Source organism: Brugia malayi (assembly GCF_000002995.4).
Source record: "Brugia malayi strain FR3 genome assembly, contig: Bm_v4_Chr1_scaffold_001, whole genome shotgun sequence".
In the NCBI taxonomy this organism is placed as follows: domain Eukaryota; kingdom Metazoa; phylum Nematoda; class Chromadorea; order Rhabditida; family Onchocercidae; genus Brugia; species Brugia malayi.
In genome coordinates, this window is record NW_025062475.1 from 5205879 (window position 1) to 5221202 (window position 15324).

Here is a 15324-nt window from a genome sequence, read left to right on the forward strand (position 1 = left end):
AATTGAAATTATTTAATTTGTAATTAAAAATTAACCAACAAATACTACGCTAAGATAGCGTAATTGTTTCCTGACCATTTAAAGGAGTTTTAAAATTTCTTTATGAAAAATTTTAAATATAATTTCGTTTTAAATTAAACTGTAGTTTTCCAAATTTTTTTTTTATTCTTTGTTATCTGACCTAATTTCTTGTTTAATTCAGATAAAACAGAGATTTTTTCAATTTTTCCTGCATAATGAAGTAAATTTTTGAAAAAAAAAATGGCGTGAATATATAAACATGAATATTTTGCAAGTAGCCATTCATTAAAAAAAATTACTTATAATAGAATAAATAATACATAATAAGCTAATAAATATTGAAATGTTCTTCATCACTTTGTTGACTTTTTTCTTTTCTTCACCATTCACTGCTTCTTAAAATAAACTTTCCCTTGACAATTACGCTTTAATCTTATAACTGGTCTGCTATCATTTATGAGTGTTCTAAAAATGAAGAAGACAAAACGAAAAAAGTGGAAAATGATCCTTCAAATGTGAATTAAATTAATCCCATGTTGATCATTTCTTCTTTAACATTATTTTGTCGGCTTCTCTTTTTGTCAAAATTTTCGCTTTATATAAAAAAAAAAAACAAAATATGTACCTTCAAATCATTCTTGTCTTTTTTTTTTGATTTCATATTTTTCATTTTGCCTTTTTTTTCTTTTTTCTGAAATAGACTGAAAATTATTGAAGAATGTAGAAAAAAAAAAGACATTTGCTTATTGATACTTTTATATATTTCTCAAATTTTCTCATTATTTCCACTACTTATTTTTTTCAAAAGTTCGAAAAGTTCAATAGTTTCATCTAAATTTTTGGAGAAAAAAGTATTCGAATCTGCTATTTTTCAAAAGTTTTGCTTTAATTTTGTTATCAATTCAATTGAACTTTTTTTATCAAATCACATTCAATTTTTTTTTAATTTACTTCTTTACTTTACAATTAATTAATTGATTCATTATTATCCTTTCTCGGTGAGATTAAGAAAGGATCTATAATTACGATAGGATTAGTGGATAATTTACTTAAATAAAGTTGTTACTGTAACTTAGCTATTTTTGAATTTAATAGAAGTATACTGCAATATTTACATTGTACAAACACGATAATATTATGGATTAGTAAAATATATGCTTGAGAGTTTCACTCAACCCAGCACTGGAAATTATAGCTTGTTAGAATTGTTAAAACAAGCAATTTAAAATATCGAAAACCGAACTAAGAAAGAATTTTCGCTTCAAAAAAAAATTTGTTTGTTCGCATCCGAAAATCTAATAGTAATAATAATAATAATAATAATAATAATAATAATAATAATAATAATAATAATAATAATAATAATAATAATGACAATGAAAATAATAATAGTAATAATAACAATGATAATAACAGCAATAATAATCATAATTTTGATAATCAGGCAAATCATATAGTGATGATATTAGCATACTATTTCAATGACAACTGCACTCATAGCGTAACAAATGTGTATGCATTTGTTTTGAAAGGATGTGTCATCAATAATCTTTGCAAATTTGATTGTTTTCAAGAAAAGTGTGAAAAATAAACTGCCATAATCAATCACTGAGCATTTTGTAACCATTAGTGAATGGTAGATGATTTCGTGTAACGGTGAAATATTTTTTACCAAAATAATTCAAAACTGATTTATCAGTATTCATTTTAATGCTTGCTGATTATCATGATAACAATGATGATAAGGTGTAATCTCAAGGATGCTGAAAGGATGAAGAAGTAAAATTTCATGAATGCCGGAGAAATTCTATTATCTGAAATAATCGATCACGGCCTATTACAATTTAGTTGCTGAACAAATGTCATGAGTTAAAAAACTTTTGATTTTTGGTTTCAAAGATTTATTATTATTATTATTATTACTGCTTTATTACTTATTATTATATTATTATTGATATTAATATTCTTATTGTTATTGTCATTATTATCATTTATTATTACTAATTATTATTATTATTACTAACTATTATTATTTATTACTACTATTACTATTATATATAATATTATCACCTATTCTGGCTTAATCTGTTCGTTATAATGGACCATTTTCTTGTAATATCTGTTCCTGATAATATGTATTTAATAATTTTGAAACTAATTTCGTCAAATGATTATTATTTAATAGCAAACTTTAGAACATTAGCGTATTGCAGAAATTGAAATTTTTAGAATTCTTATGCTATCGTAAAATAAACAATAATTAGAAATTTTAATTAAGCTTTTTATTCAAATTTGCGACTAAAATAATTCATTGATTGGCAATCAATCCTATTATATCTTCAGTAAAGGTCATGAAAAGCAAAAGAAAATCTTGAGAAAAAGTGATTTTAAAAGCAAAACAAAAAAAAGATTTATTGTCAACGACTGATTCGAGTGTCACCATATATTCTCATTTTCCCGTCATTCCTCGATTCTTCTAGTTTCATTTAACTAACTTAAATAAATAATTTAAATTGAAGACAATCAAAAATCAAAAAAACTGACGAGCTTTTTTTATCAAAATTAATTTCAAAACATCGCAATATTTGTGCTTTAAAATAGGATTATGAGTTTTTTCCTTCAGAATACTCCTAAAAATAATCATTAATAATAGGTTGTCATATCTCACATATCACTTTTCGTCGAAATAACTCTTAAAAAGATAACTCATTTTATAAAACATACAAAACATATTGTCAGTATATAAAAATTATAAGAATAAATAAATAAGTGTTAATAAACTGATAAATGGATGATAGCAGTGAATAGACAATGTTTAATGAAATTTATATGTTAAATATATTAAAAAACTTTTATAAATAATTAAAAAACGTGTAACAATATCTTTTCGGTAATAGGTTTATTTACGTAAACCATCTTTTTCAGTAGCATTGAAATTTCGGTATTAAAGCCTTAAATAACAAAGCTTTTGGTATTAAAGTCAAAAATTGAATATCATTAAAATAATTCGAACTATTGCTAATTTAATTTTAAATAGGAATTTTATGCTCGTAAAATTAACACTGACAAGTTCTAATTCTAATATTATTTTCTAAATCTTTTTTTGTTTGCTTTTTTTTTATGCAAAATTAAATCAATGCATTACAGTAATCCTACCATTTTTAGTTCTCTTAAAGAAGCCAATCAGATTTTTCTGATTAAAGAAAGAAAAAAAATTGTTCATAGCAAAAAAAAAAAAAAAACAATGATGTTTCTTAATTGTCAAAAATTGCTTCAATTTTTGTTGGGACATCTTTTAAGTTCTTTTTTTTTTCTTTTGAAAATTTCATGCATTTAGTTGGGTTAATTAATTTTGCACATCAAGTTCTAAAATTAATTTCGTATGTGTCTATTTTCCTCGCAATTTTAAAAATGTGTTATAGCCGTATTATTCAAACTTTTATTTTTCTAGGAAAAAAAAGTAGAGGAAAAGGATAGTATGAAAAGTTGTAAAGTAATTGAACTGTAAATAAAAAAGGAATAAATTGTTTTTTAAATAGAAGTAAGAGAGAAAATAAAATTTTCTATTAAATAATCTGACTGATAGAGCTTTTTCCAATTTCTTTTTTTTTGAATTTATCTTTTTAATATGATAGTAGAAAAACATGATTCTAAAAAAAAAATATATAACATTTAAATGTTAAAGATTATTCGAAACATTTACAGAATATTTTGTTTATTTTATTGATTATTGAGACCAAAAAATAAAATATTAACTTCTTCCATTTGTTAATTTCATTACTGTTAATTACGATAGATTTGTTTAATAAAAATTTTGAAGAATAAATTATGAAAATACTTATTTGATATTCAGTTGCATCAATATTGGGCAAAAAAAAATGAACAATATTGCATCCAAATTTTGATTTCGTTTTCTACAGTCAAAATAATTAGTAAATATGACTGAAGCAAATTAAATGGATATATACTCACTTTTATTGATTATTATTTGAAAGTAGTAGTTTTTTTTTCATTTCATTTTCTTTTTTTTACAATCCCTAAACTTTTAATCGTTGAAAAATTTATCAGATGAAACGAATAAATGTGAGATTTCGACTTTGAGAGTACGTTTTTTTTTTCTTTTTCATTTTATTTTTTAATTTTACATTTACAATGATTATCTTATTTTGTTTTTATCACTGAAATGAAAATGATATGTTTGAGTCAATTTCATATTTCTGCATATTCATCAAAAAAAAAAAAAAAAAAATTAGAAAGTATATGAATAACAATTTCAGTTTGCTACCTTTTCAATACTACCGCAATTAACAAGTCAAAGAAACATTTTTTTTTTTTAAAGTTATAAAAAAAAAGAAAATCAAAAAAAAAAAAAAAAAAAAATGAAGAAAAAACGCAACGCATTACGCACAAACGACCATCAATTGAAATTAAATTTTCCATTCATTTGATAATCGCAATTCATTTACTATATAAATGAATATTTTCTAATGAGCCACAAATATACAAAATGGCTAATTCTAACTTATCCATACACACACACACACACACACACACACATGCACACACATACACACACGCATGCCATCTTGAAATATTTTTAATAGTTTAAAATTAAAACATAGCTATTTAACCCTCACAGCCCGCTTTTCTGTTTCATTCCATTTTACTTGTCATTCCTTTAAATTATTAATTGTAAGATGATATAATTATTAACTTTTACTTTAATCATTTGTTATATGTAAGAATTGATTTTAATGTTAATCCACCTTATTTTATTCATAATTAAATTTTGATATATTTTCTTTTTTTTTTTTAAATTTTCAAAAAAATCAAAATTAATTTCACTTCTTTTGAAGCGAAGAAAATTTAGAGTATATAATGGTTTTTTGTCTTGTTTTGATGTTTTAATATATATTTGTTGATTTTTATTTTTACCTATTGGTTTTTATTTTTTTGGTTTTTTTCAGGATTTGGTGAGGAATTCAAAATGTCAAATGAAAAGACAAAATGTCAACATTTCATACACAGAATTCAAATATGCTTCATTTCAATTGATTTTTCTTTTCTTTTTTTCTTTATTCTTTTCTTTTATTTTGGATTTTAGCTCTTTTTCTGAAAAAATCAAAATTTGTGCAACAGCTGTTTATTTAATGATAGTTATTAACAGCAAAATATAACAATTATTGTTAAAAAAAGAGGCATAAATGAATCAATCAATCATTTCCAAATTTAATTTCTATTTTTCCATTTTCGAAAAAGGTGTGATTTCGATTAAAAACAACAAATTAGAATTTTGACTTTATTATTATTATTATTATTATCATTATCATTACTAATTGTCATTATTATCAACATTCTTATTATTTAAACTTAATATTATTTGTTAAGTTAAAAAAGAAGCATATTAACTAACATTCGTTATTCTTCTCTTTCACATGCATTTTTCAAAAGGTCTTCCTCCTTTCTTCATTCAGCCTTCCTTAAGGCCTTCTTTAAAACAAGAGCATCCATCCTTTTCAAGTCCTTACTTCTTTTTTTGTTCATATGGTTGAATGAAGTAATTAGTTGTATTAGTTTCTCATACAGAAATGAACAATGATTTTGTGTTTCACTTTAACATATATCATTACATACATATGTGTATACTTATAGGCATATGAAATTTCTATCAATTTTATGAAAATTTTTACTTTCTTTAATTCTTATTCCTTTATTTTAATTTATTATTTATTTCAATCTTTTGGCCCACTAGAAATTTTAACTGATTTGTTCTTTTGCTTTTTTCGTTCTTTTGTTTATTTCGACTTTTACCAATTTAAAATTTTTAATATATTTTGTAAAACGACGAATTTGTTGCAATAGTAGCAGCACTGAGTGATAAAATTTAATATATACCATAAATAATTTCACCTTTTCTTTTCTTGCATATGCTGTAATAACAGTGATGATTTAAGATGTTAGAATATTATCACACATACAATAAATTTTTCTTTTTTTTTTTTTGATAACATTTAAACATCACAAATTATCTATGATATTATAGTATCGCAAAAAAAGAATGATATTAATTCAACAATTTTGTTGGCAATCTTTTGAGTGAACTAGTCACTTATCAGAAATTTTAACCTTATACGAATTTAAATTTAAATTTTAATTAATTGCAATTTTAATTAAGTTTTGTAGTTCCTTGTTTTTATGTTTCTTTTTTGCATACTTTCAGATATGGAAAAACATTCATTACCATATAACAGCGGAAATGATGATGGCAACGGCATTTTTGCAATTTGTGGTTTAACATTATATTCCGCCACCATTCTTTGTACCTTTGCGCAAATTAGTCTAACATTAACATCCAGGTTAATTCAGCCAATAACAAATTTATTCAAAAAAGAAAGAAAAATAAAAAATCATTTTCAATATTTCAACACTAACCAATTATTTTTCCATTTAGATTAAAGCCATTCTGAGTTTGCGTATTTTGTTTCATTTTATTATTTACTAAATAAATTACAGGCAAATTAAATTCACTTGTGTCAGATTTTAAAGCACTCAGTTAGTTCACTCAACATAAACTTTCATTAAGCATTAATTTTGCAAAAGATAATAAAAAATCAATTCAATTTTAAACACTTTTATTGATAAAACTATTAGTAAAATTTTAAATTTCAATTTTTTTTTTTAAATCTTGTACAATAAATACTATTATAATTTCATTATTTTCATCAGTTTGATAAGTTTTGTCAAAAAAAAAAATGAAAAATTTTTTTAAATAATTGCATTGAAGAGGCAAAAAGTTTTTTTTTTTAAGCATTTATGCAGATTAATACATAAAAAAGATAATTTCAACTTTTGTCTTCTTTTTTTGACACTACAATATCATCCTAAACTTTTTCCATTTGAGATTGTTTCTTCAAAAATCCTCACAATATCGCCTATAAATTAGTATTGAAGTTATATCACTAGATTTCTGATTGATATTTATAATCCAATAAGCTTTTTCTTCCTTTTTTTCCTTTCAATATATCATTAATTTATTATAAATTGGATTTAAATGTCAAAAATTCCAATTTTCACATTTCAATCATTGTTTTTTTTTTTGAACAGAATTTGACAGATTTATCAAAATTTTATTTCAGTTTATTCATGTACACTTATCTTCCACATACAGTCGTTAATTCCATCCTTATCTCTTTATCAGTGTTTTGCTGTAGTATTGCTATCATATTCCTATTACTTCGTATTTGGGAACGAATATTTGGTTCAATGTATGATTCATTCTTTCACGGATATTTGTTAAGTATGGTAGGTTCATTTATTCATTCATCCACTCATTTATTTCCGATCTCAATCATATATTGATTGCTGATAATCTATGAAACTAATCGATAATGTTCTTTATGCAATATTATGCTCATACAATGAAATCATTATAAACATATTTACTTTTTTTTGTTTATTATACCATCTTCGATTTGTTATTATTTACTTTATTGTTTATTTATTCATTTTTTGGTTTATTATTTTGTAATAATTAATTTATATTTAATGCATTTATAATCAGTGAGACTTTTTTTTTATATTCTTGTAAATCAATTAATGGCACAATTTCCAACATTTTCGTAATTTAAAATTTCATAGCTTTAATTTTTTTCTAGATAGGCTTAAAAAAAGGAAGGCGTAGTTTTAACTCGTATTTAATGCCTTCACTAGTCATAATGAAAGAAAAGAAGCAAAAAAGTAAAAGCAGCAAATTATATTACGCTAAAATTACGCTCTTATTGAAGTAAATAATGATTAAAAAAAGAAAAAAATTAGATGCAGTATCAAAATGAAAAGCAAAAGAACGAAAAAAGAAGAAGAAATCAAAATTCTATTAAAAATTTTAACAAATGTACTTATTTTTTCAATTTTTTTTTGTTTTCAAAAAATATAATTTATATTTGAAAAAGAGAAATAGTTAGCAAATTTGCTACTCCCTAAATTGAATAATTTTTAATGAGATTTAAGCGTGAGTGTTGATAAAAAATAATTGGAAAATAGTAAAAAAAATAGTGGAAAAAAAAGAGTAGTTTCATGAAGCAGTGCTATTTTATTAATTTAAAAAAATTTAGGAAAGAAAAAACAGGATGAAATCGATAACTCTATTAGCATGACTAATTTATTTGTCACCAGATGTTTTAATTTTTTTTTCTTTTTTTCAGTAGTATCACTTTATTTATGGCCAGATGTTTCAAATTTATGTTTTTAAATAGTATCACAAAATTTTAATTAGCGAGGAAAATTTAGATTTATTGCATTCCAATTAAAGTAACTTTAAAATTTCCATGAAGTTGCTGCAAAATTTAGTTGCATATGAAAAGAAAAATTACACACAACCTTTAACGATGTAATTTTAGTTACCAAACTTTATTAAAACAAAAAACTATTCAAATTCAAGTTTCTGATTGTAATTTGTAAAAATTCAATGTAGGCGGCAAAATTTTTTATTTTCAATTCAAAGAAAAAATATACATATTGAAATCACCGAAATAATGACATTATTTGAAATACTATTATTAGTTCTTTACTTTGCTCTTATTAATTTAATTAATATATTTAACGATTTATGCATTATCTCGTTTGTGTAGCAATTTAACTTAAGAGATATTTTATTCCATAGTGTTATATTAAAATATAAATTCTATTCCATGCTGTTATAATTTCATACTGTTAAATTTAAATTACATTTTTCTTCTTCTAAAAAAAGTAAAACAAATGCTCTCAGATATTGTTATAGAGAGTAACGTCACCATTAATTATAACATTTAATACACTATTTAATGAATAATTTACTTAAGAAAAATGATTGCTGTTATAAATTATAATTTTTCTTCTATAAAAAAAATATAATCGCACTTTAATAACAAATGAAAAAAATTTATAAATGCCATTCATAACAACGATATGATAATTCAATTTTTCTTTCCTTTGCTTTTTTCTCCATTTTTCTTGCCTGTTAATACTAATAAAAGATTTTAATTTAAATAAAATTTTTATTTCAGCTTCTTATGGCATTAATCAGTTTTTTCGAAGTGATGTATTTCCCGTTATCACTGCTACAAACATTTACCGATTGGAATTCATCATCTATCACCTATCACAGTATTTTAATCATTTTAAGTGCTATCACATTGTTACTGCAATTCTTGCTACGTAGTCTTGTTGAAGAAATGTTCGCTCGTATAAACTGTAACTTCAAGTGAAACTTCATTTTAAAAAAAAAGTAATTTCATCTCTTTATTCTATTTGTTTTGAATCAAATGAATTATGATATGATGCGGCATAAAGTATGATAAATGCTGTGATAAATTTGAAAGTGCTTGCATTTCAAAATTTTATTTTTTTATCACAAATCTCTTCACATTTCAATTTCTTCCTCATACAAATCTGTATGAAAGGACTCAAAGTGAGCATCAAGTAAAATTTCAATTTTCATTTAGATCCTTTTCACTTTCCATTTTTAATATATATATATATATAATCCAAAAATTATTGGCTAAAAAGGAAAAAACTTTTTGTCATACATTTTTTATTTTACACATTTTTCTTAATGTACTTAATATAGCTGGTTCATAAGAAGAAAATAAAAAAGATAATGAGATAAATATTTTACCTGAAGTCTTATGCTTCCATTTATGTTTTCAATTTCAACCCATAAAATTTCAGGCAAATTTATTTTTTTTTAAAAAAAAAGAAATTTTAGCAATATTAAACGAACTTTAGCATAGACATAGCAAAAAATATGACAGAAAAAATAAAGAAAAAAAATAAAAATAACTGTAATTAAATAATTTGGATGAAGAAAACTAAAAAAACATTTATGTTAATAAAAATAACCACTAAAAAAGAAATATATACATGCGCTTTTTCTATTTAAAAAGAAAGAAAAGATTCTACGGATTTTATCAAAATTATTTATTTTGCTTAATTGGAGAACTTTTTCTTCTCAACTGCATTTCTAATTTTATTCTAAATAAACTATTTGGTGTGTTTTTTTTACTTTTTTTTGAGAAAGCATTTCATTTTTTGCGTATTATAATGTTTTGTTGTTTGGTTGCTTTAAAACTAAGTTTTAACCAATTTATGGTGTTGTAATCTGTGATATAATGTAATAAATATCAACAAATTATTAAGATCATAATTAACGCTTTACGATGCATTGTTCATAACTGAGAAATTGTTCGTAACTGTTATTCAATTAGTAATTATTTCACACTTTGGACCTTATAAAAAAAAATAGTTAGGCCATATAGAACGAACTTGAAACTGAACTAGAATTGAAAATTTTTATAACTCCATTGAGATGCTTGATATTTCGTAGCGCGACTGGAAAATTTTTTCATATCGCGTAGGTGGTTTCTATCTTTCAGGTTTGATTCATGATTGGTTTGATCGATGGATGACGTGTTTACTGTTATGGGCGGGAGAGAGAATGTGTTGGTTGAAGATGGGTAGAGATTTATGGAATTTAAAAGTTGTATGAAAGTGATTGAGAGAGTGGATGATAGACTGTATAAATTTACAAGTGACAGATAAATAAGTAAGGGTTTATTTCTGTTAGCTTGTCTCTTCTACCATTTAATGCTTGGCGGGGAAGATGGATTCAATTCGATTGTGGACGTGTTAAAAGGTTAGAATGAGGATGTATGAAAAGTAAAGAGACAGTAGGGATTGAGAATATTGTTTAAAGTGCATTTACGTTAGGCAGTTGGAGGGATTTTATTAGGAAGTAAAGGAATTTACTAATGATAGAAAAGGTATGTTTCAGATGGATTAGTTTCATTTTTATTTTGCACACTGAGTGATCAAGTGAAATTTTTCATTTCTGTTACTCCTTGTATTGTTTCTTTTTTTTTTTTTTTTTTTTACTTTTTTGTCTTGGTCTTCGTTTCTCGTTTGGATTTGCTTCAAATATTCGGATAGTTTCTTCTCATTTCCTTTGGGTAGTAGTAGTAGTACCCATACTTTCAGTTCTGAGTATTAATCTTAGTGATAATATCATTTGTTTCAAAATATATTTGGTTGATTATCAAAAATAATATCTAATAGAGAAACAAATTATAGACAACATGCGAGATAGTAACATTGAAAACATTGCCGATTCACCGACAAATGATACAGCATATGACATTGATACATTTTACGATATGAAGCAGCATCTGCTAGCAGAACGTACAGAAGTGAAGGCTATCGAAATGCTGCAGAAGCTGCTTTCTCATAATGTTGAGCATATTGACTGGTACGTTTGTGTAGCTAAGTTTTTCGTGCATGTGTTTCTGTAAAAACTTTTACGCTAAGTTTCCCGACATAAAATAGTGTTTGCTAGTAGATCGTCTTTTTTTTTTGGTGGTTGTTAGGCATAAATTGAAAATTCCTTATCGACTGTTATGGTGTCAAAATAACTAATACTGCCTGCTATGGATAGATATTGGTATATTTTTATGTAGTTTCGAAATATTGGAAATATTTTTAGGGATGCATTTCCGGATTTGAAAGATTTGATCATTTGTATTCTTGATACTGTTGGTATAGTTTCTTTAACTGAGAAACACCAAATCCTGGTCTTGAATGGAATAAACAATAGCCATCCAAAAGTTGTCGATGTGCTTGTCGATTATTACATACGACATATTGACGAAGTCGATGAAATGCTTTCCAATTCACATATTGCTGTAACAATTGCATTTGCGCGACGAGTTTGTGATTTCGATTGCGCTGGATCGATAGCTGTTGTATGTTTATTTCGACTTTTTTTTTCAAAAGAAACAAAAAAATAGGAACTTCTTTTGAACCTTTACACGTTTAGATAATGAAAACAACAATTGTATATTATAGGACTTATGAAAATTTATCAGAGTTTCCAGAATTCCTAAAGTTTTGTTCAATATTTATACCGCATAAATTATACAAGTGAGAGAATACAAGCAGGAAACACAATAACTTTGAAGGTGCTAGGTTCGTTTCAAGGCTATTTACCACATGTTTGTGTTTTGATATGTTGGTGTTAATGCGATTGGTGACTCATTTATGCTAAGCGCGTTTAGCCTATAAGGCACATAAATGACTGAAGAGTGATATCTTAGTGATTTTATGATTATTTTGCATTTCGGTAAGTTAAAATCATTGAAAAACTTTAGAATTGTGTTCACATGATTTTGTAGACAGCTCATACATGGGTTTTAAGTAAGAAGCTTACGATGTTAGTCACGCAACTATTCATTTTAATCCAGTATATTTTGCTATTTTTTTAGATTTCTATAGAAAGTATTTTTCAGCTTTTGACACGCTTCGCTTCACTAAAATTGGTGCAAGATGAATTGTTGAATCAACTAAATTCAAATCGTGCTGAAGTTCGATTTCGAATACACCAGGTCCTTTTTTTGCAATGTTGAAGTATTTTATATTATAGAAATTCGAAAATTGTAATAAAAAATTTGTAAAATTTTCATAAAACGCTTTTTGAGACGTTTTTTGAGACAAATTGAGCAGTTCTTCATTAGTAACATTGAATCTATTCTGTTGTGGAGTGGTACTATCAATAAACGCACCATTTGTTGTGGAAGTTATAAAACGGCTCCATCGTTTGCGAAGCTTAGTTTTTTTGTCACTATTTCATGTTATAGTTAATTTTTTTTAAAAAAAAATCTTTGCCACTATTTCATGTCATCACCAATGTTGTAAAAATGTGTTAAATACTCGAGCTTTTTCTTTTCAGATGTTTAAAATTTTAATTGCTCACTCATTCATTATAGGTTACAACTTTGGCGATGAAGGAAGGAAACGATTTGCATAAAATCGGAAATCTGATCAGTCGATTAGCGGAAGAACTTGAATCAAATGATATTTTAATTCAAATCAATGCTGTGGAAATGTTTGCCGATGGTGCTTCCCAGTTAGTTTCTTGCTTATTAAAAAAGAGACGTAAAAATTTGTGTTAACGAAAGGCTTCAGCTCCGTGTTGCTTTGTTGAATGAATCCACTGGTTTCTCAATGATACAATACTCATGCTATCCACTTAAATGATCCATTACTGACGGATCATTTAAATCATGGTGTTACTCACAGCGCCTCATATTTTTGGTAAAATATGGTCTCTTCACTTATGAAAACATCTGTTTTGTTTTCTTGATATTACCAGCTCAGACTTCTTTTATTATTTCTAACCCATTAAAAATGGAGAGATTGTTATGTGATTGACTCGGCTTCTCAAAAAAATTTTCGATTTTGATGCAAAAAGAGATCTTTCTATTCTTTTCCTGTTTGTGTCCGGTCTATTTAAATGTAGTAAACTTTTTCTTCAGGAAAATATCAACTGCAAAATATTTATTAACGACAGGCATAGTTGACCACCTTAACAGATTGTTTGTTCAATGCATGGAACAGCCGGATGCAGGTTTTCTTTATCCTGGTATGCACGATTCGTCTTTGACATATACGTTTACGATTAATGTTGTATTTTTTCTCCAAACTTCAGCTTTAAAATCTCAATTCTGAAATATGAATAATAAAGAGAATGGTAGTAGATTCGACGAGCTGAAATATGGAAATGTCTTTATTTTAACCAATTTTTTATACAATTTCCATCTGATTATCTTTTTTGCAGCTCTTATCAAGTTTTTTGGACATCTTTCTGTGGCCAGTGTGGAGTGTCTGTCTCAGTTTCCGAAATTTCTGGATTCACTGTTAGATTTGATTTATCATTTTGATCGATTGGATGCTTCATTACGTCTACTTGCTTTTGATACGCTGGCCGCTGTGGGGTCAACCGATCGTGCTAAGAAATTTCTGGATAGACAGCATAATAATTGTAGTAAAGTTTTGCTTTAGAAATAGATACTTTGTTTTTGTTCTGAAAAGTTTTTCTACTGGTTAGAAAAAAAATTTTTTTCTGTTCGGAAATTAAATAATCGACTTCTATCTTTCGATAAGTTGAATAGTTAACTAAGATCCAGACAGAAATTTATCAGGTTTTTGTAATCTAACCTTAAATCTTTATTTCACTTCTAGCGCAGTGTGACATGAGAAGAGCAATGAATGCATTTGGTGTAGCTATTGCAACTGGACCACTCGATTTGCGAGTACGACATATCAGTGCCTTATCAATGATGTTAGAAGTCAAAGATGAGGTTGAGGTAATGCTACATTTGTTCATTAAGATTAATTTTCCGAATTTGAACTATATAAAATTTGAAATATTTGGTAAGAATGTTAAGTTTTTTTTTCGGTATGGAAGCTTTGTTGTTGGCCATTATTAATCGTTAATAAAATAGTTTGGGAACCCCCTAATACTCATTTTTTCAACAGACACGTTGAAAAAATATTTCATTACCGATTATTAAAACTGCTTCCTAATAAGTTTTATCCTACAATTTTCTTCAGACTTTTCGTTTTATATAATCGTAATTTGTTGATATAATGTACGATTAAAAGATGCAAACAAAAATACTGAATTCAAGTAAGAAAAAAATTTCAAATACCCCAAACGAATTATCTATATTTGAAGGATGCCGATGCAGATGCAGTCGCACAGAAGTGGTTCAACTGGCTCGGTGAAAATTTTCCGTCAGTTATAATTTCTTATCTCAGCAAGCCTTTTAATGATATTCGAATATCATCTCTACGACTACTTTTGACACTTTTCGACCATAAATGGGCAATTCGCATATTTTATTTCGGTGCCGGGTTTGTATTTTATTAACTTCGAATCTATATCACTGCAAGTGATGCTAGAACCGGCTTTTATGAATTGATTTCTGGCACTTATGAAATCGTTTAGACTATACTGTCTGCATAATTGATTTTCAGTAAAATTCAGTGTTTGGAACATCATGATATCATGTAGGTTCATCTTATGTATATAAAATTATTGAAGTTGAATCATGGTATTGTTAAAAACATGGTCACTGATTAGCTAAGCTAGAGTTGTAAAGATGTAAAAAAAATTCAGGGCGTCTCGCTTCATTTATCATAAATTCAGTGCGTTGCTCTGCGAAAAGTTTCTGACTCTCATAATGATTAACACTTGGAAATTCAAACTTTTATGATATGTATTACAAATTTTACAGCTTTATGGTAGCTATCTTAAATCGGAATACTGAAAGAAATGCTGAAGGTAAACAGTGCAAGTATGATGTCATTTGCAAACTTATCGATAGCTCAGATTCAATAATTTCACTAGAAGATATGATGAAGCTGAAAATGTACCGTCGTGAGGGAGCATTTTATGTTGAAAGAAACCCGCAGGTTGATATGGAAAATGATTAA

General features: G+C 26.1%; 2 protein-coding genes across 2 annotated transcripts; both read left to right on the top strand.

The window, feature by feature from the left end:
• Nucleotides 1-6243: 6243 nt before the first annotated feature.
• On the top strand, nt 6244-9263 carry Bm16892 (Uncharacterized protein; the record flags this gene model as incomplete). Its single annotated transcript, XM_001893114.2, has 3 exons — nt 6244-6377; nt 7158-7323; nt 9063-9263. The coding sequence occupies 3 exons, from the start codon at nt 6244-6246 to the stop codon at nt 9261-9263; spliced, it is 501 nt and encodes a 166-aa protein (XP_001893149.1).
• A 1866-nt stretch (nt 9264-11129) lies between these two features.
• On the top strand, nt 11130-15324 carry Bm7936 (Uncharacterized protein; the record flags this gene model as incomplete). The annotated part of the gene is made up of 9 exons (XM_001893115.2): nt 11130-11299; nt 11534-11792; nt 12336-12431; nt 12813-12952; nt 13362-13468; nt 13664-13870; nt 14068-14192; nt 14564-14742; nt 15126-15324. The coding sequence occupies 9 exons, from the start codon at nt 11130-11132 to the stop codon at nt 15322-15324; spliced, it is 1482 nt and encodes a 493-aa protein (XP_001893150.2).